Source organism: Canis lupus, chromosome 15, assembly GCF_048164855.1.
Source record: "Canis lupus baileyi chromosome 15, mCanLup2.hap1, whole genome shotgun sequence".
Lineage (NCBI taxonomy): Eukaryota > Metazoa > Chordata > Mammalia > Carnivora > Canidae > Canis > Canis lupus.
The window spans coordinates 40378272-40395612 of NC_132852.1; the positions used below are offsets into that span (position 1 = coordinate 40378272).

At 36.8% G+C, this 17341-nt stretch overlaps 1 protein-coding gene across 13 annotated transcripts in view; it reads left to right on the top strand.

The window, feature by feature from the left end:
* PSD3 (pleckstrin and Sec7 domain containing 3) overlaps positions 1 to 17341 on the top strand; it is a 592272-nt gene that overhangs the window by 520548 nt on the left and 54383 nt on the right. For all 13 annotated transcript variants that reach the window (XR_012007747.1, XM_072776756.1, XM_072776754.1 and 10 more), the window contains 2 exons: positions 11484 to 11641; positions 14423 to 14567. Coding sequence is in view for 12 of the 13 variants with exons in the window: in XM_072776756.1 (XP_072632857.1) it covers positions 11484 to 11641; positions 14423 to 14567 (303 nt within the window). In the remaining variant the exon portion in view is untranslated. The remainder of the gene's footprint in view (positions 1 to 11483; positions 11642 to 14422; positions 14568 to 17341) is intronic.

The window sequence follows — 17341 nt, forward strand, 5'->3', positions numbered from 1 at the left end:
ATATTTTAGAAATAATCACATCAAAAAAACTATAAATTTATAAAAAGACAGTATATCTAGAAACACACCTGGTCTCTGGGGCTTAAGTCATATAGACTATACTCTGAAGATTTCTGTTTAAAACACAATTCTCATTCAGCTGAGAAACTAGCAAATAGAAACTAGTTTGTTCCTAAAAAAATTTTTTGCCCCCCACATGAAGAGATGATGTGGTACTTTGTGGTTTCTTCCAAATTATTCAACTGTGAGAAAGATCCCAAACTCAAACCCTTTTTTGTTTTTTTCTGCATTTGCTTCTCAGGTCCCTAGGCAGTGATTCTCTCCCTCTTTGTCTTCCTCCCTCTCACTTTCCCTCTTTTTTCCTTTTAATAAATATTATACCCTCATCAATCATGTGAAAGTTGTAAAGGGAAACAAGAATTAGACACTAACTGGATCTCACAGGATTCTGAACCGAATGATGGTAGGGTGGGTGATGGACAGACACATGAAAGCACAGGCTTTATTTTTTTTAATTTATTTTTTATTGGTGTTCAGTTTGCCAACATATAGCAATAATACCCAGGGCTCCTCCCATCAAGTGCCCCCCTCAGTGCCCGTCACCCAGTCACCCCCACCCCCTGCTCACCTCCCTTTCCACCACCCCTTGTTCATTTCCCAGAGTTAGGAGTCTCTCATGTTCTGTCTCCCTTTCTGATATTTCCCACTCACATTTTCTCCTTTCCCCTTTATTCCCTTTCACTGTTTTTTATATTCCCCAAATGAATGAGACCATATAATGTTTGTCCTTCTCCGATTGACTTACTTCACTCAGCATAATACCCTCCAGTTCCATCCACGTCGAAGCAAATGGTGGGTATTTGTCGTTTCTAATGGCTGAGTAATATTCCATTGTATACATAGACCACAACTTCTTTATCCATTCATCTTTCGATGGACACCGAGGCTCCTTCCACAGTTTGGCTATTGCAGACATTGCTGCTAGAAACATCGGGGTGGAGGTGTCCCAGCATTTCACTGCATCTGTATCTTTGGGGTAAATCCCCAGTATTTATTGCTGGGTTGTAGGGCAGATCTGTTTTTAACTCTTTGAGGAACCTCAAAGTTTTCCAGAGTGGCTGCACCAGTTCACATTCCCACCAACAAAAACCACAGGCTTTAACAGAATGTTAGTAATGCCTATAACTGAGAGGAAAGCAGAAAATAGCCTCCAACCAATAAAAATTCTAATTGTTGTATTAGAAATATGGAAGGGTGCTCAAGATTCTTTTTTTGTGTGTTTATAAACTTGAAAAGACTTCTTATGTCTTTTCATATATTGAGTCAAGGAATCCTATTGGCTTTATCAAAGGCTGGTTTTTAAATTTTTTTTTATTTAAATTCAGTTTGCCAACATGTAGTATAACACCCAGTGCTCATCCCATCAAGTGCCCCCCTCAGTGCCTATCACCCAGATACCGCATCCCCCTGCCCACCTCCCCTTCCACAACTCATTTCCCAGAGTTAGGAGTCTCTCATGATTTGTCTCCCTCTCTAATTTTTCACACTCATTTTCTCTCCTTTCCCTTATTATCCTTTCACTATTGCTTATATTCCCTGTATGAGTGAAACCATATGATGATTGTCCTCCAATTGATTTTCTTCACTCAGCATAATACCCTCCAGTTCCATCCACATAGAAGCAAATGGTTTCGTCCTTTCTGATGGCTGAGTAATATTCCATTGTATATATAGACCACATCTGCTTTATCCATTCATCTGTCGATGGACACCGAGGCTCCTTCCACAGTTTGGCTATTGTAGACATTGCTGCTATGAACATTGGGGTGCAGGTGTCTTGGCTTTTCACTGCATCTGTATCTTTGGGGTAAATCCCCAGTAGTGCAATTGCTGGGTCATAGGGCAGATCTATTTCTAACTCTTGAGGAACTTCCACACAGTTTTCCAGAGTTGCTGCACCAGTTCACATTCCCACCAACAGTGCAAGAGGGTTCCCCTTTCTCCACATCCTCTCCAACATTTGTTGTTTCCTGTCTTGTTCATTTCCACCATTCTCACTCGTGTGAGGTGGTATCTCAGTGGTTTGGATTTGTATTTCCCTAATGGCAAGTGATACGCAGAGCATTTTCTCATGTGCTTGTTGGCCATGTGTAGGTCTTCTTTGGTGAGATGTCTGTTCATGTCTTCTGCCCATTTCATGATTGGATTGTTTGTTTCTTGGGTGTTGAGTTTAAGTCCTTTATAGATGTGGATACTAGCCCTTTATCTGATATGTCATTTACAAGTATCTTCTCCCATTCTGTAGGTTGTCTTTTAGTTTTGTTGACTGTTTCTTTTGCTGTACAGAGCTTTTTATCCTGATTAAGTCCCAATAGTTCATTTTTGCTTTTGTTTTCCTTGCCTTCATAGATGTATCTTGCAAGAAGTTGCTGTGGCCAAGTTCAAAAAGGGTGTTACCTGTGTTCTCTTCTAGTATTTTGATGGATTCTTTTCTCACATTTAGATCTTTCAACCGTTTTGAGTTTATCTTTGTGTATGCTGTAAGAAAATGGTCCAGTTGCATTCTTCTGCATGTGGCTGTCCAGTGCACAGAAATCAGTGGAATTTCTATACACTGACAATGAGACTGAAGAAAGAGAAATTAAGGAATCAATTCCATTTACATTTGCACCCAAAAGCATAAGATACCTAGGAATAAACCTAACCAAAGAGGTGAAGGATCTATACCTTAAGAGCTACAGAACACTTATGAAAGACATTGAGGAAGACACCAAGAGATGGGAAAACATTCCATGCTCATGCATTGGAATAATAAATATTGTGAAAATGTCTATACTACCCAGGGCAATTTACATGTTCAATGCAATCCCTACCAAAATACCATTGACTTTCTTCACAGAGTTGGAGCAGATAATCTTAAGATTTTATGGAACCAGGAAAGACCCTGAATATCCAGAAGAATATTGAAAAAGAAAACCAATGTTGGTGGCATCACAGTTCTGGGTTTCAAGCTGTATTACAAAGCTGTGATCATCAAGACAGTGTGGTACCAGCACAAAAACAGACACATAGATCATTGGAACAGAGGAGAGAACCCAGAAATGGGCCCTCAACTCTATTGTCAACTAATATTCAACAAAGCAGGAAAGAATATCCACTGGAGAAAAGACACTCTCTTCAATAAATTAGGTTGCAAAAATTGGTCAAAGGCTGTTGATGTAACCATCACTTCCACCTAACTCTTTCAGTTCAGTTGTGGAATCATTAAAAATATTGATCCTAAATTCCTAATTCAGTCACCAGACTGATCCTAGAAAATTTCCTGGGCTTTGCAGAAGTTCAGGACCTTTACTGAGAAAGGATTTCAAGTCCTTCATGTTCTCCTGTGTCTGTAAGTGCTTCCTCTCTATGTAGACTAAGGAGGGCTACAGTGCAAAGTGTTCAGTACATAACAAAGTTCTCCTAGTACAAGCCAGTGCCTCCACATTATTGTAGCAGTAATATAAGCATTTTGAATCCTTTGCCTTTGACTTGTTTATTTTGTCCCTAATTCTCTGTAGTGTACTGTAAAATAGGTCATATTTTTCTGACTGTAACATTGCTTACCTAAAATGGGAAAATTAGGTTCCTTTCCATTTTTAAAATTCTACAAATAATTAATTTTCAAATATGTAATTAGTTGAGTAATGGGCTAAAACATGCCTTCATTTCATTTGTTCTTCTTACTCTTCACTTCCCACTTTTGTGAAAACATAGCACTTTATGTGTTCCCTGGGAGAAGAAAAGGAAACTGAATGGTTTTTAGAAAGCTATCTAGCCAGAAATATTTAAATTTTTAAAAAAGATAGTCATCAGATTATAAAAAAACACTGTTAATGCCTTTTTAAAAATCAAGGATTAATAGACTGCCTAGAATCCAGTTTCCCTTAGTTACTAACATTTTAATTAATATCATCATAGTTTCAAAGAAGAATTTGTTCTGTTTTCCAGTCTGTATTCTCTCAGTGGAAATCAAGACCATTACAACTTGCTTTAAGTTGCTTTAAGTAGGTATACCAATTTACATATTTAGTAAGGCATGAAGTTAATAATATTTTGAAAACTGTAAATCTGAGAATCTTTTTCATTGATGTTGAAGAATTTCAGTTGCAATTTGGTCACTTTCCAAACTGGACTTTATATTTACCTGAGAGTACAAGTTTTCAGACCGATACCAGTTATTTGTACAGATGTAGATGATTTTTTTAGTATGTTATGATTCAGTTTTATTAGATGTTTAATTAACAAGCTTATGGGACAGGGGAAGCTTTTCATTCCATACTTTAAATGGAGTTAAAGTAAACAGCATCGTAAAATCACATTGTTGGTGCTTAATAGGGTGGTGGAATGCTCTGATGAATCACACTAGATAGGAAGATTGTGACAGAACATGGAGAGAAAAGTAACATGTTTTTCGGCACTAAAAAAATGGACAGTAGTTAGATGTCATGGAGCATTTCCTTTTCTTGCAGAAAATTTCTTGATTGTATTTATTTTGCTGTTTCGTATATAGTCTGCATAGCAAAGAATCTTATGTTTGAAATGGTTTGATGATAATTTATCCCATTTCTTCCTTTCCAATTCTATCATTTAAACACTATCTTCTGCTTTAAATAGTGAAAAAGAAGTCAGAACAAACTGTGTAGGATAAAGTCATTTCTTTTTATATGGCTGTCAATCCTAGTGTTGTTAGTCTCGGGATTTGCTCATTTTCTAGGGACTTGGAGCTTCAATTTCTAGTGAGAGTTTAGAATGTCAAACATATTTTGTTTTTATTTTTTGTTTTTATTTGGCCTTTGTTTTTTTTAATTGAAATGTAGTTGACATACAATATTATATTAGTTTTGGGTGTACAACACAGTGATTCAACATTAGGAATTTATCACCATCATAAATCTGCTACCATATCACCATACAAAGTTACTACAATATTATGCGCTTTATTCCCTTTGCTCTACATTGTATCTGCCTATCTTAATTTATTTTATAACTAGAAGTATGTACCTTTTCGCCCTCTTTACTCTGTTTTTTGTATCTTTCCAACCCTTCTAATTTGGCAACCACCAGATTGTTATCTGTATCTATGAGTCTGTTTCTGTTTGTTCAATTCTTTCATTTTTTAGATTCCATATATAAGTGAAATCATATGCTATTTGTATTTCTCTGACTTAGCATCATACCCTCTGAGTCCATACATGTTGTAAATGACAAGATTTCATTCTTTTATATGTCTTGAGAAATATTCCATTGTATGTATGTATACACATACACACACACACACACAACGCATACACACATACACCCTACATCTTTATCCATGCATCTGTTGATGATCACTTAGGTTGCATACACATCTTGGCTATAGTAAAAAAAGAAAGTTGCAATGAATTTGGGGCACATACATCTTTTTGAATTAGTGTTTTTGTTTTCTGTGGATAAATACCTGGAAGTACAATTGCTAGCTCATATGAAAGTTCTGTTTTTTGGGGGATGCCTGGGTGACTCAGTGGTTGAGCGTCTGCCTTTGGCTCAGAGCGTGATCCTGGAGTCTCAGGATCAAGTCCCACGTTAGGCTTCCTGCATGGACCCTGCTTTCCCTCTGCCTGTATTTCTGCCTCTCTCTCTCTCTCTCTCTCTCTCTCTCTCTCTCTCTCTCCCTCTCCCTCCCTCCCTCCCTCTCTGTGTCTCTTATGAATAGATAAATAAAATCTTTAAAAACCAAACAAAGAACCAGCTTAGTTTCATTGATCTATTTTTTTTCTTTCTATTTCATTTATTTCCACTCTGATCTTTATTATTTCCTTCTTTCTACGAACTTTGGGCCTTCTTTTTTTTTTAGTTCCTTTAAGTATGAAATTGTTCATTTGAAATTTTTTTTGTTTCTTGAGGTAGACCTATATCACTGTAAACTTCCTTGTTAGAACCTCTTTTGTTGAATCCCATTGTTTTGGACTGTTTTATTTTTCATTTGCCTCAATATATTTTTTTCCTATCTGTTTTCTTCTTTGACACGTTGGATGTCAGCTTGTATGTGTTTCTTGGGTTTTTTTCCAGTTTTTTTCCTTATAATTTCATCCCTGAGGTAACCTTGTAAGCACCAGTGGTGTCCCAAACAATCCCTACAGGCCCTGAACCTGGAGCCGTGCCTGGGGACCTAATTCCTACTTCCAGGCAGCCAACACAATGACACTGCCCTACCTGCCCTCTTCCTGCCTTCAGGCCTCCTGGACTGATGGATTGGTATCTTGTTTTTATCCATTCAATTTCACTGTGCCTTTTTATTAGAGCATTTAGTCCATTTGCATTTAAAGTAATTATTGATAGATATGTACTTATTGTCATTTTATTGATTGTTTTCTGGTTGTTTTTATAGTTCTTCTCGGTTCCTTTCTCTTGCCATCATCTGTTTGGATTTTGTGATTTTTAGGGGTGTGTATTTGCATTGCTTTCTCTTTATTTACTGTGTATCTCTTACAGGTTTACAGGTTTTTGGTTTGTGGTTACCATGAGGTTCATACATTGCTTCTTATATGTAGCAGACTATTTCAAGTTGTGAGTGGCTGAAGTTCTAGTACAGTGTAAAAGCACTATATCTTCCCATCCCCCCACCACATTTTATATTTTTGATGTCATATTTTACATCTTATTATTTGTTATGTCCCTTAACTAATTGTTTTAGGTCTAGGTGATTTTACTGCTTTTGTTTTTTAACCTTCATAGTAGCTATGTTAGTACTTGATCTACTACCTTTATTATATGTTTACCTTTAGCAGTAAGATTATTTCTTTCATATTTATTTTTCTAGTTATGACCTTTTCTTTTCCGCTAAAGAAGGCCCTTTAATGTTTCTTGTAAGACCAATTTGGTGTTGATTAATTCCTTTAGCTTTTGCTTTTCTGGGAAACTCCTTATCTCCAATTCTGAATGATAACCTTGCCAGAAGAAGTAGTCTTGGTTGGAGGTTTTTTTTCATTTCAATGCTTTGAATATATTTATTGTAAAGTTAGTCCTGAAAAAGTCATTGTGTGGGGATTTCCTTGTACATAACTGGTTTTTCTTATTTTACTGCTTTTAAGATTCTCTTTAACTGTTGACACTTTGCTTATTATATGTCTTGGTATGGGCCGTTTTAAGTGCATCCTGTTTGAGGCTCTCCGTGCTACCTGGACTTGGATATCTGTTTCCTTCTCCAAGTTAGGGAAGTTTTCACCTGTTATTTCTTCAAATAGAGTTTCTGTTCTTTTCTCCTTCTGAGACACATTTAAATGAATGATAGTATATTCATGGGTCCTTTAAAATATTCCTCTTTCTTTAAAATTCTTTTTTCTATTTACTGTTATATTTAGATGATTTCCACTACCTGTCTTCCAGATCACTGATCCATTCTTCTGCTTCATTTAATTTGCTGCTGCGGATACCCTCTAGTGTATTTTTCATTTTGGTTACTGTATCTGTCAATTCCAATGATTCTTTTTTGTATTTTCTATCTTTGTTGAAGTTCTCACTGTTTTTATCCATTCTTCTCCTGATTTCAGTGAGCCTCTTTATGACCATCACATTAAACTCTTTATCTGATAGATTACTTATGTCTATTTCATTTAATTCTTCTTCTTGATTTTTGTCTTGTTCTTTCATTTGAAATATATCCCTTTGTCTCTTCATTTTAAGTAACTTCTTGTGTTTGTTTCAATATGTTAGGTAGATTGGTTATATCTCCCGGTTTTGAAGGAGTGATTTGATGGAGATGTCACTGGGGCCCAGTTCTGCAAACTTTAGTCACCCAAGCCCTTTTGTTGGCAGTGTGAACACTCCTCTATTGGCTGGGTCATGACTGGCAGACTCAGTAGTTTTTTGGTTTTTTTTAAGGTTTTACTTATTTATTCATGAGAGACAGAGGCAAGAGACATGCAGAGACACAGGCAGAGGGAGAAGCAGGCCCCATGCAGAGAGCCCGATGTGGGACTCGATCCCAGGTCTCCAGGATCAGGCCTTGGGCTGAAGGCAGCACTAAACCGCTGAGCCACCGGGGCTGCCCGGCAGACTCAGTAGTTAACAGGACTGGCTCAACGTGGCTGTCTGTGAGGCTTGGCCACAACTGCTGTGGGCACCATGGTGAATGGAGTTGACTCCCAACTCATCTGGCCAAGCATCCTGGCTGTGACTGCTGTAGAAATTATAGAGTGCTGGGTTGGCCCCCAGCATAGCCTGCTGAGATGCCTGGCTGTGACAACTGTAGGAGTGCTGATGGTGGGACAGGTCTCTGATACAGCTGGCTGTGAGGGATGGCTGACTGTTGTAGATGCTCTGGTGTGCAGGGTTGGGGGTTGGGTCACTGGTGCCAACCAAGGCCACCACCATGTTTCAAGGGCAGAAAGCCACTTGAAAGGAGTGTTGTGCTGGGGTAGACAGTTTGGCAGTGTAAGTCCACAGAGTTAAATGTAAGCATTAAATGAATGATGCTAGCACAGTAGATGGGGACTGTCAGAAATGGTTCCTGCCAGCACTTCCATCCCCAGAGAACGTTCCAACAGATTCCTCTCTCTGGCACACACCCTAAAGTTAGTCGATGGATCTCCTTCTCTGTTAACCCAGGCACTTTGGGAACTGCTGCCCCTGTGCTGGGACTTGGAGCAAGTGAGTTGTGTGCACACACCTAAAGGCTCCCCAGACACAAGCCCCACTGATGTTTGAAGCCAAACATTATGGGTGCTTATCTTTCTGGTGCAGATCCCCTGGGCTGTGAACTCCTCCTTCCTCATGGAAGGCCCTCTTTGGTTCTGAAATCCCTTTCCCTGTGGGTCACTGAACCAGGGGTATGGTTCCTGACTAGACAACATCTCTGCCCCTCCTACCCAACTCCTTGTGGATTTTTTCTTGTATCCTTAATTGTGTATGATCTGTTCTGCTGTTCTTCAGTTTGTTCTCAGAGATAGTTCTATTTGTAGTTGTAGCTTTTTGGTGTGTCAGTGAGAGAGGATGAGTCAGGATCTTCCTATTCCATTATCTTGATCCTCTACTATTTTGCCTTATTTTTTCATGGTAAAGTGGTATTACTATCAACTAGAAAAAAATAAGTTTATTAAACTTAAATTCCTAGACCTCAGTTCCATCCTAACTACATAGATTTTGCCTACCATTTCTGTCCTGAGCAGTATTTTCCTTCCAATGTAGGTAAACTGGCAGTGTATCTTAGTTTTGGAAACTACCATAGAATCTCTAGAGTCCTCTTCAGCAACATTGATATAATTTCTCCCAGATTTGATAATCACTGTTTGCTTTTACTTAGGGCTATAATAAATGTTGCATTTTAAAATCTCTTGAACTTTAAGCACAGTCTAAGAGTGTAATCTTGGTTTTAAATGAAAATATCAGCAGATAGAATATATTCCATTTTTTTAAGATAAAATCACACTCATCCCTCAGAATAATTTTTTTCTGTGTGTGCATGGAACATTAACAAAAATCAAATATATTTTGAAAACCTAACAAATTTTGAAGAAATAAAGTAGATTTAACAGACTGCTAGAAAATCTCTGGTCACAAGCCAATAAAGTTAGAAATATATAGTGATAACTAAAACTTTAACTACTTTAAAGTTAAGAAACATAGTATTTGACATGACTGAGATCAAGGAAGAGATCAAAAAATAAAACTACAAACTATCTAGGGAACAATAAAAAAATACTCATCCTCAAACTATGTGTAACCTGTAATCAGAGGAAAAATTCTAGCCTCAAATTCTTTCTTAAGAAATCAGAAAAGCAAAAGAAGTAATCATTTTAAATTCAAACAAAAAAAGAAAAGAAACTAGTGAGAAGGAATTAAGGTAATTCTGTGTGTCAACACAGAAATTTCTAGGCTGATCTTTGTGCAAACTCCAGTATCCAGTGTATTAGAGATAAGGGTGTATGGAATTGGAGATAGCATATAAATTTTATGAAGATAATTTTGGCCCTGGCCTTCTATGCCCACTCCCCATGATTTACCTGCTCCAGATTCCCATATGGAACTAAGTGGTTAAAATGAGTGGATGGCCAGCTACGCAGGGTTGTGTTGTAGCATAACCATGAATTGATACCTCCTACTCTAATGACAGTTCCCCTGGAGGAGATTTGTGAATCTTTGCAATGCCACATACTAAGGAAAATCTCATTTAGAAAATACAAGACCCTAGAACATAACTAGATTACAACTTTATGTATTAATGGGAATTATAGAGCAGATAGGTGTAAATATATTGTATTTAAGATTGCCTTTTGTTTTCTGTATTTGTCATACTTCTCTGGATAACCGTCCTTGTCAATAGCAATTCTTAATCCCTGAGGCTTAAATAGACTTGTGATTTAAAGTAGTAATTTCATCATTTAATATTATAAATTTGGGTAATCTTTATATTCCTATTGCTATTTGCTATGTATTTTAGGTTTTAATTACCTTTGTCTCAACACTGTCACTGACTGATCATTGAGGATCAACAGGTGCTGTTTATTTCTGACTCAGTTTGAATTAATAGCAATAGTACATTTGAATTGCTTGATTTGTGGAGGGGATGGGGGACAGAAGTAGGAGGTATGAGAAAGTGTAATTGATTTTTTGGAGATTTGTAAAACCAGACTACAGGAGAATAGATAATGTCTTCCTTTAGGATTTTTTACTAGTTTGAAAGTAAGAGGAATGCGTGCTCATGTTTCTTTACAGAAGTACAAGTTTATTTAGCATGTCTGACAAAATATGAAAAGGGGAAAGAAAGGACCTTAAATACTAGAAAACATCTCCTAAAACAGTTTGTAATATCCACTATATTTAATTGCTTTTGAAGTCCTTTTTTATTCTAATGGATCTGCGGAAACTACTAGATGTAATAATATGATAATAATAATCAAATTTGCTTTAAATTATTATTGTACTAGTTGGGATTTTTTTGTTGTTTTTATTTTGGAAGGAAGCCATACAAAGGCCTTTATAAACTGCGTGTAATTTATGCCCAAAGATAAAATTGCATGTATACATGACAGTGTATATAATTTCCATTTCATATAATTTTATCCATTTTCCAAGTTTATTATTAATAGAACTAAGCCTTCTCCTGTATATTAAACTGATTTTCCTCTTTTTTTTTTTCAAAGAATAGCTGGAGAAATCACTTTATTTTACTGTTCATTTTCTTTTGATAATACTAGATTCGAAAGAAAGTAGCAAGAAAAATATAGTATCTTTAGAGCAAAGAACACAATGGTGTGGTTTTCACCATTAGTATAATTCTGTTGATGGGTATTTGAAGTAGCAAAGAAGTTTTTTTTACACCATGTCACTTTTTTCATGCACCTTCTTGGATTTTCTAATTTCTTTTAATTTTAAGGATTTTTTTTCTTTATCATAAAAAGAGGTGAAATGTGAACATGTTCTTGTCTTAGTTTTCTTTGTATCCATCTATCCATCTATAGGATGAATATAAACCAGAAAAGGCCCTGTCAGAAGAGGATTTGAAAAACGCCGTGAGTGTGCATCATGCGCTGGCATCCAAGGCCACAGACTACGAGAAGAAGCCAAATGTGCTTAAACTTAAAACGGCTGACTGGAGGGTCTTGCTTTTTCAAGCCCAGTATGTTTCATTGGTTTGGCTTGGTTTGGTTTGACTTCTTAGTTTGCATAGCATCACCTTAGACCAAGAACTAGAATCAGAGTCTTCAGGGGAAATGTTTTGAGGTAGATTCAAAACATTTCTTAGGCAATTACCTAAGAAAACTAGAATCATAAATAAAAACCCTGAGTTCAGGTTTTTTTGTTTGCTGCAAAGTAGCCCTATGACTTTTAGTCAGCCACTTACCAACTCCAGAACTTAATATTTTTATGAATAAAATACAAAGGTTGTAGTGTACAAGTTTTATCACACAATAAGTAAAATAAACCTGGATTCAAGTCATCATTTCCTAGCTCTTTGTCCTGGTGTGTAATTTAACCTCTCTGAACCTTAGCTTGTCACTAGTGCAGACGATACTGTTTATCTCATAAGGTTTTTGTGAGAATTAAATGAGATCAAGTATATAAAGTACTCCATACAGTGTCTGGCACATAGAAACTGTTTTAGTTAGTGTAGATTTCCATTTTGTTCCCTCTGTCTCTCTTCTTTCTCCTTCTGAGCTCTAATAGTCTGTGATAAAATTCAAAGAAAAAGAAAGAATTATATTGTAGGCAAGGAAATGGGATGGATTGCCAGTTTAATAAGGAATCCATGATAAACTTCAGATTAGAAGTGAAGCATTTCACGTGGAGAATTCTGAATTTGTGAAGTAAGAAACTTTGGATTTTCAGAACTGAGCCTCTAGAACAAGAATTTTTATAGAAGCACACATAGCATCAGTATCTGTGGCAGTGTTAATTCTTCATGGCATGCTTTTCACAGCCTGAGCCTGACTTCAGAATCACTCTCAGCACACCACCAATTGACTGCATTAGGCACCAGACTTAAAATTTGACATCAAGATAGTGAACACAAACATCTGCATGCTTGTTGATTGTAGCAATGTAAGATCAAAAAAAGAAATAGAACAGTAGCAGGTACTCTGGTGGTTTTTGAATGTTGAATTTGCAGAGGTATGAGATAGCTGACATCGGGTGAGGAGGAAGCTGTAAGGAAATCCAAGTTACACAGGATTTTTTTAATGTGGGAGTAAGACAGCTTTAACACCACAGAGGGAATCAGAGCCAGATGTATAATTGCAGTTATTAGTCATCAGAGTCCCTCAAATTATTCTATTCCCCAACATTTTTTCTTGCTAAAATACCAAATATGATAACTAAGAAGCTCTAATTACTTCAGATAGAATTGATGCAGAAATCAGTGAATTAAATTAACAGAGCCCAAGAAATCAGATTAGAGAAGCATATGGGGTGCAAAGAGGAGTTGATTTCTAGTGTGGTCTCAGATTAGTGTGGTTTCTCAGAGTAATCAGTAAATGAAATGATTTTAAATGGGTTGAAATTTTGTCCATCTTCTGTTTATTGCTTATATACATGATGGATAATCTCTCCTGGCTCCTAACTATTTCTCCCATGCATTTATGAATTCACAAATATTTATTAAGTGCTGTCAAGGCTGGTCTCTGCAAATATATGACATTCAAGTTAAAATTATGTTAATGTCACCAGATGATTTTCACATCCTTTCAGGTATATTTTTAACATCCTTTTGAGATATACTTTACCAACCATTAATCTCATCTAGGTTAAGTGTACACTTTAATGACTTTTGGAAAACTTACAGAATTGTGCAACCATCACCACAATCAAGTTTTGGAAAACTTCCATCACCCCAGATTCTCCATGACCATTCTGTACTCACTCCCCATTTTTACCCCCAATCCCAGACACTACTAATCTCCTTTCTGTCTCTATAATATTGCCTTTTCTGGACTTTTCATACACATAGCATCATATAATGATATGTGTCTGGCTTTTTTAAATTACCATAAAGTTTTGGGGGTTCATGTATCTGCACTTCTTGCCTTTATTGCTGAGTAGTATTCCACTGTATAAATATATACCGCACTTTTAAAATTAATTCCCTAGGTGATAGACATTTGGATTGTTTCCTCTTTTGGACTCTCATGCTATGAAAATTCACATACAAATCTTTTTGTGCCTGTATGTTTTTATTTATCTTGGGAGTAGAATTGCTGGGTTATATGATAAATTTATAGTTAAGTTTTCAAGAAACTGTCAAAGCTGCTTTCCAAGTGGGTGTTCTCTTTTACATTCCTTTTAAATTCTATCAGTTTGTCACTCAGTTGGATTTTTAAATTGAATTATGTGATTGGAAAAGATGAGTTAAATTTTCAATTAGTTTTTGACTGAGCCTAGCATCAGACAAAGTAGGGGTTTAATATTTATTTTCAAGTGACTTTGCTTTTTCCCCTTCTGTATCCTTGAGGGATAATCACAGCCTTATACTATAATGATCACAGGTTCCAAGACCTCTTATTACCGTGGTGATTGCTGTTGAAAATGTTCATCTTAGTGAAATTTTGTCAGGAATTAACTGTACCAAGAAAAATAATTTTATGTGCCATTTTAATTCAATTGTGAGGGGCAGCCTGGGTGGCTCAGCAGTTTAGCACCACCTTCAGCCCAGTGCATGATCCTGGAGACCCAGGATCGAGTCCCACATCAGGCTCCCTGCATGGAGTCTGCTTTCCCTCTGCCTGTGTCTCTGCCTCTCTCTCTCTCTCTCTCTCTCTCATGAATAAATAAAATCTTTTAAAAATAAAAAATATAAATAAATAAATAAATAAATAAATAAATAAATAAATAGTGAGAAATGAGCAATATGTAATGCACTTAAGATAGAGAAATGCCCTGATGTAAATTTATCTGTTTCTCATAGGAGTCCAGAGGAAATGCAGGGGTGGATAAACAAAATTAATTGTGTTGCAGCTGTATTTTCTGCACCACCATTTCCAGCAGCCATTGGATCTCAGAAAAAGTTTAGTCGTCCACTTCTGCCTGCCACTACAACAAAATTATCTCAGGTAAGTAAGTCATTTTGATAGTGCTCCGACTTTCGGCAAAACCACTTTGTAAAATAATCTTATTAACATTTGAGTGGAATAATACTCCACATTTTAGCAGCAGAGATGAGACCTTGCCCTGGGAGGTCTATTGTATAAATGGGGCAAAATGCAGTATGTTTTATACTTCATATTGGAAGCTGACACAATTGAGTCATGGTTGGTAGGACACATACTTTGAATGAGTTTCCAAAATTTATATTAGTTTATACTACTCAGTCATACAAGACTCATTTACTTTGTTTAAAGAACAATTACTTTTTTTAATTGAAGTATAGTTGAGACATAATGTTACATTAGTCTCAGGTGTGCAGCATAATGATTCAACAAGTCTGCACGTTATGCCATGCTCATCATCAGTGTAGCTATCATCTGTCCCTCTACATCTGTCCCTATACAATGCCATTGACTCTATGTCCTCTGCTACTTTTCATCCCCATGACTTCTTCATCTTGTAACTGGAAACCTATTCCTCCTATTCTCCTTCACCCATTTTTTTTAAACTTTCAATTTTATTTTATTTTTTTTAAAGATTTTATTTATTTATTCATGAGAGACACAGAGAGAGAGACAGAGACAGAGACACAGGCAGAGGGAAAGCAGGCTCCATGCAGGGAGCCTAATGTGGGACTCGATCCCAGGTCTCCAGGATCACACCCTGAGCTGAAGGTGGTGCTAAACCGCTGCACTACCCAGGCTAACCTCCTTCACCCGTTTTGCCCATTCTCCATCCCTCCTCCCATCTGAGAACCATTAGTCTATTATTCTCTGTATTTATGAGTCTGTCTCTGCTTTTTGCTTGTTTATTCATTTGTTTCGTTCTTTAGATTCTACATTTAAGTGGAATTATATGGTATTTGTTTTTCTGTATGACCTACTGCATTTAGCATTATACTCTCTAGGTCCATCCATGTTTTTATAAACGGCGGGTTTAGGTTTTTGGTCTTGTTTGTACTAACAGCTCATATTTTTTAAATGACTGGCTAGTATTAGACATCCTGTCTTGAAAAATAAGCTTATTTATTTATTTATTTTTCATTTTCTTGAACTTCTCCCATATCCCAGGCTGTATTTTATGCTGGATATATAAGAATATTTCCAGGGATCCACTATCCATAGTACCATGGGGCAGAGATTTCCCTGCCTCTCAGGGAGCAGCTGAGTAGAACATACGGGTTTTCCTAGTTAATCAAGACAATAAACAGTAAAACAGTATTCCAAATGTAGTCACATAAGCTTCTCTCCTGGTGTTAGATTGATCTGTCTAAAGATCATATTTTATTGTATCCCTCTCCTACTTAAAACTCTGTTGTAAGGACATGGTATATAGGCCAGTTTTGCCAATTTAAAACCTGTCTGTGGTGCCCCTGTTGCCATTGACTAGTTAAGGATTTTGGAAGCTAGTTTGATGTCCTTGTGAATTTCTTATTGGTGAAATAATAGAAATAGCTTCATCTGGCTCTAGTCAACTAGGTCGTACTATTAACTAACTCCTCTACATACCTGATATCATGGATTATCAATGTATTATGTACCTATTAAACCTGAGACACTATTTTAGGCTCTGAAGACAGACAAATGAAACCCAGACACTCTTTGGATACAAAACATGCAAGTAATTATAATACAGTTTGACTAGAGTACAGGAAACATAAGTCCAGAGTGCTAAGGGAGAATAAGAAGACATTTAGCCTGGCTTGTAGGTGGAGGAGGAAGTGTGCTATCTCATATGAAACTTAAAGGATGAACAGCAGTTAGTTGTGGTGTGGGAAGAGAAAATGATACAGCAGAGGATCAGAAAGGCCCAGAGGAGAAAATACTGAGATGGGGGAATCACATACAATTTATCAAATGTGACTTGAGCACAAAATACTGAGAACAGGCAAGATACATTCCTCTGTAGAAGTAAGTAAAGCCAAATGATGAAAGGTCTTGTATGTCATGTGCAGTTTTTTGGATGCTTCACTGGTTCCCCAGCATTCTTAAGACAACAGTTTAAGCAGGAAAGTAATGTGACCAAATTTATACTTTAAAAATTACTTATGTTAAAATAGGAAGAAAGTATCAGAGGAGGAAACTACTAGAAGTAGAAAGTCTAATTTTAAAGGCAGGGGAAATAATGAAAGGAAAAATAACAAAGTTATTTTGTAGAAGAGAGGAATAGAAGTGAAAGTATTTGCGAGATCTTGAGAGTGTGGACTGTGTGTTCCTATGGCTCCTAAAGAAATAAAGACTGTCATCTAGGCATCAGCAACTGGCGACTGTAGTGTCTGACTGGCCTTTGTGACCTCATCATCTGGTTTTCATCCTGTTCTTCTCTTGAGGGTTCTTTCCTGGGTCCTTTTCCTCTTTCTACTTCCAAATGTTGTAATGCTCAGTGCTCAGAAGCAAGCCAAAACGGACACATGAGAAACAATTTTTTAAGGAAAAACAGGGAGAATGTTGTGCCAAGGAAAAGGGAGAACGAGGAGAGAAATCAGGTAAAATTAGTACAAAAAATATCTCCTATGAAGTGGCAAGGATGTCACTGGGTCCTTTGGTGGGAGTAGTTCATGGAGTGATGGAAAGAGAAGCCACATTAGTCTTCTTTGAAGGACTGGAAGGTGGTAAAGAAGTGGAGGAAGGGAATATGTACAAGTCTTGCCATGGGTTTATGAAAAATAGACTAGTGGTAAGAGGAGACTCCTTTCTTGGTTTAATGACAGACTCTTTTGGTTTTGTTAATTTATAATTAT